Source organism: Eriocheir sinensis, chromosome 28 (assembly GCF_024679095.1).
Source record: "Eriocheir sinensis breed Jianghai 21 chromosome 28, ASM2467909v1, whole genome shotgun sequence".
Classification (NCBI taxonomy): domain Eukaryota; kingdom Metazoa; phylum Arthropoda; class Malacostraca; order Decapoda; family Varunidae; genus Eriocheir; species Eriocheir sinensis.
In genome coordinates, this window is record NC_066536.1 from 14,982,022 (window position 1) to 14,998,382 (window position 16,361).

General features: G+C 42.8%; 1 protein-coding gene across 2 annotated transcripts; it reads left to right on the forward strand.

Annotated features, from left to right (window-relative positions):
• The first annotated feature begins 9,734 nt into the window (after nt 1–9,734).
• On the forward strand, nt 9,735–16,135 carry LOC127004613 (uncharacterized). 2 transcript variants are annotated; one of them, XM_050872628.1, is made up of 6 exons: nt 9,748–9,882; nt 12,947–13,088; nt 13,188–13,296; nt 14,251–14,441; nt 15,244–15,340; nt 15,603–16,135. In XM_050872628.1, the coding sequence occupies exons 1-6, from the start codon at nt 9,843–9,845 to the stop codon at nt 15,735–15,737; spliced, it is 714 nt and encodes a 237-aa protein (XP_050728585.1). In that variant the 5' UTR covers nt 9,748–9,842; the 3' UTR covers nt 15,738–16,135. The 2 variants fall into 2 exon arrangements, with proteins under 2 accessions (XP_050728584.1, XP_050728585.1); XM_050872627.1 differs by lacking the exons at nt 12,947–13,088; nt 13,188–13,296; nt 14,251–14,441; nt 15,244–15,340; nt 15,603–16,135 and adding an exon at nt 11,609–12,940 and having other exon boundaries at nt 9,735–9,882.
• Nucleotides 16,136–16,361: the final 226 nt, after the last annotated feature.

Below are 16,361 nucleotides of genomic sequence, written 5' to 3' on the forward strand. Positions count from 1 at the left end.
TTCGCTATGTGATAATGTATCGACAGCATTCTTCTTTTTCATCCTCTTCTTTTGACCTGTATCGCTTTGTATCGCTTCGTAGGTCCTCCTTTTCCTGGTCCTCTCCTCTGCTTATTAATCACACACAAGGATTATATATATAATCCTTGATCACACTGCTTGTCAATGGCACTATATTATCTATCTTTCCTCACTACAATACACTACTGCACTATAATTTCCAGCTTGAATCACTTATTTTGAAAGCCAGGGATTAGGTATATTAACGCTCCCATATCTCGCTTTCTATCTTCGTGCTATATGAAACCTATAGCCTTCAAATCTCTCGGAAAACAATAGGGCAATATGTAAGGATAAAAATAAAGTGTTAAAAAGTCCATGAATTAACTATATTGACATGTTAGGAGGACTTACGAAAAGATATGAAGCGGCCAAAACAAGGTCAAATGAAAAAGAGGAGCGCACCGGCTCAGTGCATAGTATTTACCGGTTTTTGACGCCTAACTATTGCCAAGAAACATCAGGAATTAACTATTTTAACGACAAATATATACGAATCTAGCTATTGGGGCCCAGGAGACAGTTTTTTGGGAAGTTGGTATATATAGGAGGCTGAGTACGACAATCTGGCAACGTTGAGGAGGAGAGTCAAAAGAAGAAGAAGAGGAAGGTCAAAAGAAGAAGAGGAGGAGGGTCAAAAGAAGAAGAGAAGGGTCAAAAGAAGAAGAGGCTCGTGGAGTGTTCTCGTGTGTTCTCTTCTTGTGTTGCCACCATCCCACAAGGTAAAGGTAAAGGCATACGGTAAACCTACGCGTGGCCTCGGTGTTCATCTTCGTTACATTGACCTTTAATAACCCATAACTCCAGGACAGAGGGACATTTTTGTTTTTTGCCCCAATGACCATGGTGTTTTTTTTGTTTTTTTTTACTCCCCATGAACCCCAGTGAACATCAAACGGCTTGTTACCCCCAGTGATCCATGAGTGTGAACTTACCTGGATTTCTTACCATCTCCGGGTTACCTCAGGGGGAAGCACGACTTTTTTTTATTTTTTTTATGTGTGTGTGTGTGTGTGTGTGTGTGTGTGTGTGTGTGTGTGTGTGTGTGTGTGTGTCTTTTTGCCCCAGTGATCATGAGGTGCTTTTTTACCCCCCATGAACGCCAGTGAACATCAAACGTCATTTTACCCCCAGTGGTCCATGATGGTGAACTGAAAACTGCCTTAACCTATCCTAACCAAACCCAACGTAATCAAGCATGTCTTTTTGCCCCAATGACCGTGAGATGTCTTTTCTTACCGTTTACCGTTGATGAGGTTTCAGGCCCTGCTCCAAGAAATTGTTTGTAATTCATTGTTAACAAACCTCAAATTACAAAAACATAAAGCAACAAGGTTAAGAAATTAAAAATTTAAATATAATTTAAAAACAATAGTATAATAGATTTAAAACAATAAAATTCATGCATCCAAGAAATCATTTGCAATTCATTATTAACAAACCTAAAATTACAAAAACGTAAAACAACAAGGTTAAGAAATAAAAAATTGAAATGGAGTTGAAAAACAATGTATAAAAGATTTAAAACAATAAAATTCACGAGTAACATTCACCCATTCACGGCAGTGCAGTGAGAAACTGCCTTCAATAAGTTTTTAGTTGATCTATGGCTATTAGAAAATTAGTTCCAAAGCTTTACAAGTTGTCCATGATACTTGGCAGATTTTGTTTTTTTGGTGTCGTAATACCTTTCCATCATTTAATGAATGCATTTGTTGTGTTACGAGCCTTGCCTCATTATACAATAGTGTTACGAGTGAATAAAAATTAAGTTGGCCTTTACATGCTTTTAAATTAAGTCTGTAGTCCCAACCTATGCATACCAACTATGTTTAGGCACACCAAACACATGTCCATGCATGATGTGCTTACTACGGTTTAGAAATGAAATCTGGGCTGGACGTGAGTGAAGGTAAGAAGATGATTTGGATGATTCACCTAAGGTTTGGATCTTGAGTTCGAGTTGGAAAAAACGATGGTTCAAGTTTGTAATAAAAATGGCCAGAGTTGGTGGTTCAGAATGGTCCGAGTTGGTCATTCAGAATGGTCTGAGTTGGTTAAGATGACGGTCTGAGTTGGTATTTCAGAATGGTCAGAGTTGGACCTACCCCGTATAACATTAGCCTCAATAATAGTCTTCGATGCACTTGTTCTCAAACATCGTAGTGAGTGTCTTAATTTCTTTCACGAATAATATCACATATAATCATTAGTACAGTTTTCATGTCTGATATTTTGAATTATTTTCATTATAGTGTCGCAATTAAATATCCAACAATTATTTCCAACACACTGAACATTCATCACATACAATTTATCTTTGAGTACAGACACTGATTAATAGCCATGATCGGTCATGTTACAAGTTCTCTCAATTTCAGTCTGGAGAACTACACAACACTGGTCATTCGCTGAGTGGTTGATTTCAGGCTTCTTGTACCTCACACAATTTGTACATTTCTTCTCAGACATGGTGCACTCCTGTGATTTATGATTGCCAGCGTATGGAGTATGCATCTCATGTGTGGGGGGGCTCCACTCACACAGCTCTTCTGGACAGAGTGGAGGCTAAGGCTCTTCGTCTCATCAGCTCTCCTCCTCATACTGATAGTCTTCTACCTCTTAAATTCCGCTGCAATGTTGCCTCTCTTTCTATCTTCTATCGATATTTCCACGCTGACTGCTCTTCTGAACTTGCTAACTGCATGCCTCCCCCTCCCGGCCCGCTGCACTCGACTTTCTACTCATGCTCATCCCTATACTGTCCAAACCCCTTATGCAAGAGTTAACCAGCATCTTCACTCTTTCATCCCTCACACTGGTAAACTCTGGAACAATCTTCCTTCATCTGTATTTCCTCCTGCCTATGACTTGAACTCTTTCAAGAGGAGGGTATCAGGACACCTCTCCTCCCGAAATTAACCTCTGATTTTGGACACTCCTTTAACCTCTGTTCGGGAGCAGTGAGTAGCGGGCCTTTTTTTCTTTTTTTTTTTCTTTGCGCCCTTGAGCTGTCTCTTTAGCTGTAAAAAAAAAAAAAAAAATTGAAACAATTTGGGGCATCTCCATTGGTCTTGGCAGTACAGTTGGCCTCAAGATGGCTGTATCTCTGACAATGATAGCATATAATTGCATGGTATCTGTCTCTCACTGTGTATATTCCCCATTCTAATTTTAACTTGTTGTGATTCTTGTAAATCAGCTCTCTTACAGTTGGGTCACACCTCAGTATGTAGTGCATCGTGCCGCCAGCTGCAGGCTTGCTAAAAACCAGCTTAATCTTATCTCCAACACCCCCAGTGGCATGTAAGAACTCATTGCGTCTAAGATGGTCTCCTTTATTTTTTCCTTGGTCTCCTCTTTATGCACATTGCATATCATGATCTTTGGTTTCATCTTTCCAACACTCTTGGTATTAATTTGCTCAACAGACCAGTTTTTTAGCAGCCTCATCCCTTGTGTTCTCATTATCAAAGTTCATGACAATGTTGCCTCTATTTGTAAATCTTGAATCAGTTCTTTGAATGCCAATCAATGCCTGGGAGACTTCATCCTTCATGTCTGTTGCCTTTTTTCCTGTGTAGAAGCTTTTACAACTAAGAGATTTTTCTTGACCTTCTTGCCTCTCTTTGCCACCTCAGCCCAACTTGATTCAGCATGCTCAGCACATTTAAGTGTGTCAAGAACTAATCCCAGCTCCTGCACCTTCACAGCCCTTGATTCAACTTCATCCTTAACCACAGATATTTCTTTAGATAATTCTTGCTTGAATTCATCCATTTTTTCCACAATTTTTGTAGCCAGAGATGCTTTATGAAGGCATGGGTTGCAAATCCAATTTATTTTAGGTATATATATTCTCCTGCTTAATTCTGGACAGATCAGCACACTTCCATTTAGGGCACAGACAGCATCCTATCCACTTATCGCATGTGGGATTCACATAAACGTAACAAATCCTTCACGCCCTTGGCTCAGCCAGTCATGTCGACGCAGCACTTTCGCGAGCAAGACGCAAACATCCGCTCAGCGCGGCGACTCACTACTCACTCTATGGTCAAGGGCTAATACGCCAGAGATGAGCTCCAAGGCCATGCTCAGCGATGGCGTATCCTCTCATTATAGATATAGATAAAATCCCTCCACCAACCTTGGCTCTACTCTGCTGCCATGCTGCCTACCTGCAAATACAGAGGCCATGCACACTTCCAAAAACATGATCTTTGCCTCCAATTATATGCCCTGGAATTATAATAACTAATAATAATATAAGTTCTCAGTTTCAGTTAGAGTACAGTGTTGGAGATATAGGTAGATTGGCTAATAAGAGAACATCAGTAATATGCAGCAACTGATGTTTTTTTTTTTTTTTTTTTTTTTCCCAGATGATCATCCCCATCCGCTGCTTCACCTGTGGCAAGGTGATTGGGAACAAGTGGGAGAGCTACCTGGGCTTGCTGTCTGCTGAGTACACTGAAGGGTAAGTCTGGAGGGGCCCATGGTGGTTATGGCTGAGAATCATGAATTAGTCCTGGAAAAAAATTTCATACCCAAATTGGATTGCTCAAAAGTAAATACAGGTAACTCTCGATTTACGCGAGTATTGCGTCCTTGAAGAGGTCGCGTAAATCAAAAACAATGTAAATCAAACAAGAGGTAGGTTTCTGTCAAAAAATAAATATTCACTTCATTTAGTGGAGAGAGAGAGAGAGAGAGAGAGAGAGAGAGAGAGAGAGAATATCCATATCACCGAGATATCCACTCAGGCACTCAGTCTCAGCCTCACTCGTGTGAGGAAGAAATGAGGGACACCATGAGCAACTGGCTAGTATTGGTACCGGTACCGAGCAGTCTGGTACCGGTACCTAACCATATAGCTGGTACCGTTAGTATCGGTACTGGTACCGGTACCTGCCCACCCTTATTGTTGATTAGCGTGGGTATTGTATTGTTGTTCAAGTGGCGCGCGGGAAGAACTGAGCTCAGCTGTGTGGCCGCGGCGCCATGTTAGTCCAGTTGCGTGAGACATATGTTGGCCACTCCATAAAATATCGCGTATAAGTGGAAAAAACGTGTAAATTAAACATTTATTTGGATTTTGGACCCCGCGTTATTTTAAAAAAAAAACGCGTAAACCAAACTCGCGTAAATCGAGAGTTACCTGTAATAATAATAATAATAATAATAAAAAAAATTTAAATTGTAAATTTGAGCCACAAATATTTGCCGTTGTTTTGAGGGTGCAGGTAACTCGATTTACGCGAGTATTGCGTTCTTGGAGAGGTCGCGTAAGTCAAAAACAATGTAAATCAAACAAGAGGTAGGTTTCTGTCGAAAAATAAAAACCGTTTTTTTCAGCGTATAGCGCGCACCTTTTTCACATAAGAAATGCCTGAAAGTTTAGCCCTGCGCCTTGTACGCCGAATGTACAAATTTTTGATGATTTTTTTCTTCATTGGGGTGTTTTTAAGGGTCTTTTTTGTCTTATCCAATAACAACGGCAAACTTTCCTTTATCATTGTATATAATCCTTCATAGTCCGTAGCTGTCTCATAATATGTTACCATAGAATACAGGGTGATCTAATAACTACTATACAAAATTGAAATCGATGGAGGATTGCCCATGCCTTGTTGTTATCCCGTTTTTCCGTCGGGCGCCATTTGTATGATCTTGATCTTGATGTCACAGGTGGTTTGATTGTATGACTAAGGAGCAGTACAAGCTACATAAAAAATCATATTGGAAAAAAATATCCATGTGTTCATTATTAATTATTAATATTAGTGAGAATAATGGTGTAAATATGATATCAGAAACTGTACATCATGAGTCTTGTACGAGGAGATATTTCGCGCCAGGCCGCCATTTGCATTGTTTACAAACCACACAACCACACCCATACAACAAACAGCTGCATGGCGTGTGTCACCAGAAACGTGTGAATTGTGTCTTGCCTAGTTCTCTGTCATAACCTACGAGTGATGGTGGGAATAATATGCTTATTCACTTCATTCAGTGGAGAGAGAGAGAGAGAGAGAGAGAGAGAGAGAGAGAGAGAATATCCATATCACCGAGATATCCACTCAGGCACTCAGTCTCAGCCGCACTCGTGTGAGGAAGAAATGAGTGACACCATGAGTTGGTACCGGTACCGAGCAGTCTGGTACCGGTACTGTACCATATAGCTAGTACCGTTAGTACCGGTACCTGCCCACCCCTATTGTTGAGTAGCGTGGCAGCGTGGGTACTGTATTGTTGTTCAAGTGGCGCGCGGGAAGAACTGAGCTCTGCTGTGTGGCCGCGGCGCTATGTGAGTCCAGCTGCGTGAGACATCTGGTGGCCACTCCATAAAATGTCGCGTATAAGTGGAAAAAACGCGTAAATAAATTTTGGGGGGGATTTTGGACCCCGCGTTATTTCAAAAACGCGTAAACCAAACGCGTAAATCGAGAGTTACCTGTACTACATAGATGAGTAAAAAATTAACAACCGTGTATTTTGCATTATTACTCTTTCGTGTAAAGTTATCCAATTATTTGCATGCACTATAAAATACCTTTGTATTTAACTTCCTCTCCTCCTTTTCTGCTGGTATTCAGTGATGCCCTTGACGCCCTTGGCCTAAAGCGGTACTGCTGCCGAAGAATGCTGCTGGGGCATGTTGACCTCATTGAGAAGCTACTCAACTATGCCCCACTTGAGAAATAGAGAAAAGATATGGTGAGGCACAATATATGCTCTAGTGTGGCTGTGATAGCTATTTGAAGGGTACTCATACACCTCCAATTTACTTACTGACTCCCTTGGTTTTAAAGCTTTGTCAGATTATTAGTATTGTTGTACTGGCCTAGGTCACTTAATAATAATTCTTAGAGACTTCTGACTTACTTATTATACATCTTTGTCTAAAGCATTATGGAGAGCTAGAAACTTAAACAAATATTAAATGTAAATTAAATAATTGCAGGCTCAATAATTTAAAAAAATGATTAGTTCAACATTTTCATGAATCATTAATGACTAGGGTTTACATATACTGTTCACTTGCCTCATTCACACATCATACTATAATGTTAGTGGATGTTGATTTCATTCCTTTATTGCCCCCTCAATCTAAACTTTCTTGTCTTAGTCTACATTTTACTCTCATATTTTGTCATAGGCTTTTCACAAACCTTTAGAGTTAAGGATACTCACAGAGAAAATACTTTTGAATATTCATTGAGTTTTAGCATTGAAAGGAATGAATTGTTAGAAAAAAAGTGACAAAGTGATATGACAGTTATTAAGATTTTATACAACACAAAGGAAATTAGTAGTTCCCCAGCTGTATTTTTTCACATTTTATTTCTAATAATTTATAATGATAAACATAATAAAAATTCTCTTTTTTTTTATTGCAGATAACTGTAATTCAGAGGTTCAGCATCACCAAGTCATCATTCAGATAATCACTCAAGGATTGCATTAATGCTGTTGGGGATGAAGTGTGAAAAGGCAGCAGGTTGTCAACAGCAGCCACACATGTACTGCAGTATCTGTGCTCTTCTTGATTCATCACCTGCAGATCTATTGTAGATGTTTCATTTTCACCAATAAAATGTCTTTTTTTCTAACTTTGTTGCATTTCAATAATCTCCACGAATATTAAATGAAAACTGTGATTTGTATTCCAGTCATTCTTTCAATAACTGTGTCCTACTTTTCTTGCCTCATCAACATTAACACCTTTGTCAGCAACAACACCTGTAGCTATACTTCTCAGGTGAGGGTCTTCATAGAATGGATTCATTTGTTCCAAAAACTCAACTAATTTCTGTACATCCCTGTAATCCCTATCCAGTCTTGCATCACTAACATTGCATTGCATTTAACTGAAATATTGAAGGCATTTTTTTAGATTTTGTTCTAGTGAAAGACCAGTATTAATGGAGTTAAATGGGATATGTTTCATTTCTGTTCAAATTTTGTCCAGGTCATGCCTATTTTCAGTTTAAATTGATTGGACTTCTCCCTGGCAACACTGTGGCGCTCCCAGGCTGGTGGAGACTTTTTATTTATTTATTTTTATTTATTTTTTTTTTTTTTTTTTTTTTTTTTACGAATCATTGCTCTCGTCATCATCATCATTATCATCATACCATCATCATTTATGTAGGATTAGCCTTTTTAATCATATTCCCGTTCAATATCAAATCAAGTTGCTTATTACCCATGCAGCACAGGATTCGAACCAACGCACGGGTTCGAATGCTGGGTATCGGCAAATTTCTCTTCCCATTTTTAGTCTTCTTCTGTTCCTCCTCCTCTTGTTTTTCCTATGGTCTTTTTTTATCCGTTTCTCTGTTACCATATTCCTCTTTTCTCTCCTCTCTTCTTTTTCTTCCCTCTGAGCAATAAATTCCCACTTTCATTGTACCCAAGGCTCATTTAAGTTAATACCCTGTAATTTCACGAGCATCAGTATTGATTCATCTCAGAGATGATAACTCGCTTCCCATGAATGCATCTTTATGTCCATTAATTGGTTGGGAGGTTACACCCACGCATTATGATGATGGGTAGGCGGTGGCCGAAGTGATAGCGTACTGGACCCACATTCGCCGCGTGATGGACGACGCGGGTTCGAATCCTCACGCTACCACTCGGATTTTTCGGTCACCGCCGAGTGGCTTAAAACTACCCACATGCTGTCCTGAAGACCACCCATCAACCCGGACTCTAGAGGAAGCCGTCCAAGCGAATCAAGTACGAGTTCCGGGGGGCAGCATGAGCCAATGCAAGATGGCGCCACTATAAACACTCGCCTGCGCCAGAACGGGCTGGGCCGACCATCAGGCCCCACCGGGAAGATGCCTACCGGTGCAATAGGCAACGACGTAAAAAAAAAAAAAATTATAATAAAAGGCTCCAGACAGGGTGGCCACTTGCGTCACTGTAAGGGGTACGAAGAGATAAGGAAACATTCTCTGCCCATCAAGTTCAGGTTCAGGTTAGAATGAAAAAAAAATATCCTGTGAATCTTAAGTCCATATTTTTAATCGTTTCGGGATCCCATTACGACTGTTTCCCAAGTACACATAAGTTTAGCATGGTTTTCATGTGGACTTGAGAAATAGTCGTATAGTGGGATCCCGAAACGATTAACAATATTGAGTCCATCACAGGCAAACCGAAACAACTACAGAACTTTCCTATATCATGGGTTATACCATTCCGTCTGAACTTACAATTGTGTGCTGTGTCGTATTTCAAAACTATGTTATTCTTTCCATTAATTGCATCAGAGGGAAACAAAACATTGCCCTCTGGCTCGAGATACGACGAGGAAATATCAAGGAAAAGAGACAGAAATGTGTGGATTTCAGTGTTACCCACGTCGGCTGAATTCTTTAAGGGGGTTTTACGATGTAACTCAGCTGCATATTCTCACGACTCGAAAGATATTGACTTGTTTGTTTACCTGTACCCATCCTCAGTGTACCAAAGGTTAAAAATGTTGTGCATTTCTTTTCAATTCAACGTAAGCCACACAAGCTTCATTATTCAAATTATCAAGAGCTCGGACGGCGATGAGCTCCCTTTCAAGGAGGCTCACACCCCCTCTTCATCCAATGACGAATTTCCGATACGATGCAATGAATACAGTCGGAATATCCGATGCCATTTGTCCCCTCTTCCCACAGCAATCGGAGCCCCACCCCCCTCCACCCCGGCCATGTATATATCAGGGACAAGCACGCCGGTCACCCACTCACCGCCTCCAACACAACGCCATCATGAAGTCGCTGTTGCTGCTGCTGCTGCCGCTCGTCCTCGGTACGTATGAGGGATGGTCACTGGTCGGGTAACAATTTTCTCATTTCTGAATACAGTTCTGCTGCCCGCACGCGGGTTGCTTGGTTTACGCTCCCGTCCCCCACGCTGACTTTGTTATGAAAAACAAAGCCAAAAAACGTCGCCTTGCTCAGTCCAGGCAGCTTCTCCGGCGAGAGCGTGCTTCCTCCCTTCCTGGGAATGAGCCCAAAGACCGTTCACGGAGTCCTGCCAACAGTCACGCCGGTAGTACAACCAGTGACGCCTCTTCCACCTCCTCGCCATCGCCCGACACCATGGAAAAAAAGTCACGCTCGGAGTCACCCTCCTCGCCGCCCGTGCCTCAGCTGAGTCCTCCCGGTCCGGCAGAAGCGGCTCTCGTCCCTCCTGCCCCGGAAGAGGGTCACAGTATCGATGTCTCAGCAGCTGCGGGTGTTACTGCTGCACAGTAGGGGTGGGCAGGTACCGGTACCAGTATCGGTACTAACGGTACCAGCTAAACGGTACGGTACCGGTACCAGATTGTTCGGTACCGGTACCAGTTGCTCGGATTTATTTATTGGATTTATTGATAATTCTTCATGTCCGATTTTTTTTTTTAGGTTGCTAATAAATATTGTTATTGTTATTAGACTATGATCGAGTACATCCATAATAACTATACATGCTATTTTTTTATCAAAAAAATAAATATTCACTTCATTCAGAGAGAGAAAGAGAGAGATCACCACTCAATGAGTGGATACCTCGTTGATATGGGTACTCGACTACTCGATCATAGTCTAATAACAATAAAAATTATCCAGTAACTCCAATAAATAAATAAAATAAGAAAATAATGGAAACGGGTGCTGTGATGGAAACGGAAAGCAGGACAAAATGGTGGGAACTTGGGGAGACGGTCAGCGGGGCAGTGACTCATCGTCTACACACAGGGCCCATACCACATGGAGGCGGGCGAGCGCCGAGCGTCACTAAGATCCAAACGGTACCGGTACTAGCGGCAATGCGCAGTGCCGAGTGATCGATGCTTCCCGGCCCAAGTGATCATGAGGCTTCGCGGTACCGATACCGATACCATGTGGTATGGGCCCTGTGTGTAGACGCTGAGTCACTGCCCCGCTGACCGTCTCCCCAAGTTCCCACCATTTTGTCCTGTTTTCCGTTTCCATCACAGCTCCCGTTTCCATTATTTTATTATTTGATTTATTTATTGGAGTTACTGGATAATTCTTCATGTCCGATTCTTTTTCTTTTTTAGGTTGCTAATAAATATTGTTATTGTTATTAGACTATGATCGAGTACATCCATAATAACTATTCATGCTATTTTTTTATCGAAAAAATAAATATTCACTTCATTCAGAGAGAGAGATTTACATAGAAAATCAGACCACACAGACCCCATGGTCCAGACTAGGTGGTCTGTCCTTAAACCTATATATAAGTGATTTTACATTAATCAGAAGGCTCCTAAACGTTGCATTTCTACTCTAGTTGATATTAAGTTGGAGGAGAGAGAGAGAGTTCTTTACAGGAAATTTATTTGGGAATTTCATCAGAAGTCATTAAGAAAAAAAACTCCGCGTACCGGTACCGGTACCGGTACTAACGGTACTTGAGTTTTCGGTACCGGATCTACCGGTACTCAAATTAACGGTACTTGCCCATCCCCACTTCTCCCTTGTTGTTTACCTGCAACAATAAACTATCAATCAATCAATCACAGGGACAGGTGCTCAAGACACGGCGCAGTTTGTTGTGGCCCCTCACCACAGGTCAGAACTCGACGGCTGCCAAACACCTGTGGTTCATGGGACTCCTCCAACAGCACCCAGAGGCCAACCCGCTGTTCAAGGAAGGTAGGAACGTTCCTTACATCACGCTGGATACTGGGCCAGTGTACGACCAGCTTGTGACGCAGGGCTTTCTTAGGGAGGTCCTGGTCCCGTTGGAAGGGTCACCAAGAACAGTTCTTGTTCACGGTGTGCCCACCTATGTGTCGGTGAACTGCTTAGTCACTCCTCCGGGCTTTCTGTCACTGAAGAGGCGGTTTGTGGGACTGGAGGCGCGTCCACAACTACTTGGTTCAGTTCAGGGTGACATTCCTGATGAAGTGTGGATATGTGATGTTGGCAGGAAGCGGGTCACTCCTTACCGACATGAGCCTGACCTCTGCCACCATTGCAGTCGCTGGGGTCATAAGGACTGGAAGTGTAGATCCTTGCCTCGGTGTCGGTTCTGTGCTGGCCGCCACCTTTCGGAGGAGTGTCGGAAACGTATCCAGGACGGTGCCTCCATTCCTCCTCGGTGCTGCAATTGTGGTGGCCCTCATAATGCCCACTCCAGGGCGTGTCCTGTGAAACCTGCCCCCTTCTTCAGCCCCCTTCGAGAGCAGTCAGACCCCTACACCCATCAAACTGTCCCTCCTGCAGCCTACCGCCCCGCACCGCCCCCTGCCCATAATGCCTGGGAAACTCCTTTACCAAGCTCTGGACCTCGACAACCCTCTGCTGGCACTGTCAGTGAGTCCTCACCTGTCCCTGCAGTCCCCGCTGGGGGTCCACTAGTCTCCGCTTCTGCTGCTGACCTCTCTAGTAGTATTCTGCTTTCCCTACAAAAGGAAATAGCCAACCTCTCAGTTGTCCTGGCTCAAGTTTCTGTGCGCCTCGCTGCTGTGGAAGCTCGCCCTGCTACCCCTGCTCCATGTCCTCCTCCTGGCCACTATCAATCAATCAATCATTTCTGAATATACATTTTTTATTTATTTAATTCATTGGGGTAATCCTTTCTGGACTGTCTCCTTAGGTGCCAATAAGGAATCTGACGTAAAGTGGTCTACAAAAAAACAAATAAGGCTTTTTTTTTTATAGAAAAGAAAGCCGCTCAAGGGGATAAAAAAAAAAAAATTAGAAAAAAGCCCGCTAAACGCTGCTCCTATAAAAGACGAAGTAAAGAGTAGAAAAAAGAGAGGTCAATTTTGGGTGGAGAGGTGTCTTATTTTTTGTGTTACAGTTGAATTGAGAAATTAAATCTTGATCTTTGTAATAATGCAGTTCTGTTCCAGGGAAGAGCACGTGGCCCTCCGAAACCTTCTGTTACACTGAGCCTGATCTCGGCGGCAGCTACGACTACTTCGCAGGCAACGAATGGGACCTGAGCCAAACATACGTCGACAATGACATCGAGAGCGTGAATCAGACGGGCATGTACGTGTGTGGAGAGTAGGGGCAGTGGGAGGAACACACACACACACACACACACACACAGGGTCGAGTTTTACGTTATGTCCCGTTTTCTCTACACAGGTGGATATACTACGAAAACTACAACTTCAACGGGGATGAGCCTGGATTAGTCTACTTCGGCCACGGCATCGACATCGTCGCAAACTTTCCCGGGAAGTTTGCAAACAGGGTAAGGAGCGAGGTCAACTCACTTCTCTCTACTGCGCATCCTATGTGACGTCACTAAGAGGTGCGGCTAAGGACCAATGAGACGTCGCCTGGATGCCCGGCAGGATAGCAAAGTAACCAATGGAGAGGTCTGGGACCCCTCTTGGAAAAACAAGGGAAGGAGGGGGAGGGGGATAGAGATCAGTATACTAGGAATGGGTAACTGAACCATTACAGATTCAGTTCCTCTTTTTTTTTTTTTTTTTTTTTTTTTCCTGCCCCCCACCGTCGGTCGGTCTGTCTCTCTCTTGTCTGTCTGTCTGTATCTGTCCGTCTGTCTCTGTTCTCTCTCTCTCTCTCTCTCTCTCTCTCTCTCTCTCTCTCTCTCTCTCTCTCTCTCTCTCACACACACACACACACGATACAGAGAATCATTTTTCAAATTTGAAAGCAAATTGTCCCATAAAACAAATTAATGGAGCTCCTTTGACTTTCACGCGGCGGCAGGTCTGACCGACCAGACTGACCGGGTCATGAGCGGTCAACCCCCTGCTGCTCACCGTATACTAACGTTATGTGCGGAGCGCAACAAAATAAGCCCAAATTGAGGTGACCTTTCCTTCTATAGGTAAGGCGTGCCCCGATTACTCGGTCTCCTCTGCTGATCATTTTATTCTCTTTTCTTATTTTTTCATCTTCTCTTTCGTCTCTCTATTTTCTTCCCCACCTCCCGCCTCCACTTTGATACTGTTTATTTACCTGGCGATCTATCTGTTTACCTATCAATCTATTTGTCTGTCTGTCTATATGTGTGTATGTATTTAATTCAAAGTCCTGGTTACCTCACATCTGCAAGGTGGAAAGTATAAGAAACAAAAATCACATATACATTAAATTAACATGGACCACCTCTTACTCATTTTTTTTCACTTCTTTTATCAATCAATTCTCAGATATTTTTACCCCTTCCTCTCAGGCGTCTTCCCTTAGCTCCGCTGGTAGTTATGCACGACTGAACGCAGACACGATCACGCTCTATGAGGGCACGTCGTTCACGGGCAAACTGCTTTCCATTGAGTACTACCCGGACCAACCAAGCTTGTACGACGTGGCGGGCAAGGTGTCCTCCTTCATCGTCGTTGGAACAAGCCCCTGGACCATCTACACGTGAGTATGAACCCCTTGAAGATAATCCAGAAAATAAACTAATATTTGCGCAAAGAGGAATAGCGAAAAAATATTTGGTTATGACGTACAGTTTGCGTGCTTTTTTTCATTATTGTTTTCATTTTTTCCCTTGAGCTGTTTCCTTTGCTGTAAAAAAAAAAAAAATGGTGCTAGAATGTGAGCATCATGGATTAAGGAACAGACAGGTTGAAGACTTCTAATGAGGACTCAAAGTAAGATGAAATGGACTTCGATTATATCATGTGTCGATCGTATAGCAGATTGATACACAAAATATCATACTGGCAACTGAGGAAGAGTAGGAGTTAGGGCAGAGAATCAAGCGGAGAGATTAGATTAGTTTATTTGCTGGGGCAGGATGGAGAACACAGACATCACATACGGAGAGAAAAGGAGAAGTAAATAATGTAGGGAAAGGAAGAGGTCAAAGACTATACAAAATCATCATTTCCAAATCCCGAAAAGGAGAGTGATTGGATTCTCGTGAGTGTTTTTTCGCGTTCATGATTGAAGAGAATGATCAGATTACCACCAGGGCCATAAAACTACTCGTGGCAATGCCCAGAACCCCTAAGAAAACCTTGTCAAATGTGTGTTTAGGCGCCAAAATGCTTAAGAATACGTATAACCAAAAAAAAAATTCAAACGGCCGCTGTAAGAAAACGTTTGAAGAATACTGCTGTCGGTGAAGCGGGAAGTAGGGGAGATGTATGAAGTAAGGTGACACGACACGGATAGAAGGAAAAAGAGCTTTTTGGTGACGGCGTTTCCTTCCATGCAGTGGTGAGGACTACACCGGCAACTACTGGTGTGTGTATGCCACCGAACGTGACACGAGCAGCGACGGCAGGGTCCTGGACGTCGGCATGTTCCCCTCCGTGAGTCAACCTTAGCATAGCACTCACGGCAAAGTAATCTTGCCAACTGTTGCGTGGCTATATAATATCATTCTCCTGATTTTCGGTACCGATTATCTTTGGGCTTGATTTGCCAAGTACCAATCATGTTTAATATTTCATGCTCTTAATTTTTTCTCTGTATATTCATTATTGTAAGTACCTCGCAATCACCTCATGAAAAACATTCTGGTCACGCTACATTGAAGCTGAAATGGCATGGCCGCTGCTGTCTTGGTTACAGATCGAAGAAGCGGGAATCCCCGACAACAGCATCCAGTCTGTGAGGAAGGGCTGCTGGGGCAAACGTGTGGCCAAGGCTCCGGAGCTCAAAGTGGACGGCCGCCAGAAGAACGGTGCCTGGGGCCGCCTCGAGTGACACCGTCGCCGCCGCCTAGGATTAGTTAGGTTATTGACCACACAAAGTATAAAGTGTGATTAAAATCAAAACAGAATTTTGGACAGCATAAAATCAAAATCAAAACTGCACACTTAGTATGAACACATTGTCGACAGAAAAGTTTAAATCTTCGTTATTTGATGTTATTTGATCTCGACAGCACAGGCAAGCACCGACGGTAAAGCACACTTCGGCTGTGAGAAGGAAATGCCAACAGCACCACTTGCATAGAGATTACTGATATGTACCGTTAAGTTAAGAAGGCAGTTGAAAAGAAATCTACTAATTTGTAAGACAGTCGCGTGATGATATGGGTGAATACTGGATGTATTAGCATAATAAAGAGGCAGAAAGGTTATGTTCTGCAAAAATATGAACACTGACACTTAATGCAAAACCCTTGACTAACTGATTACAATACCTTAAATGTGAGCAAGGAGCCACCTGGTCTGCTGAATTACACAGCCGCGCTCGTCTCCATGTCCCAGCCTCGCTCCACCCCAGCCATGACCCAAAGTCCCATACTCCAAACCCAATACCCTTTCACCCCTCCTCCCCGCCCAACCTTCAACCCCCTTCGAGTATAGTTTCCATGCTGCCTTT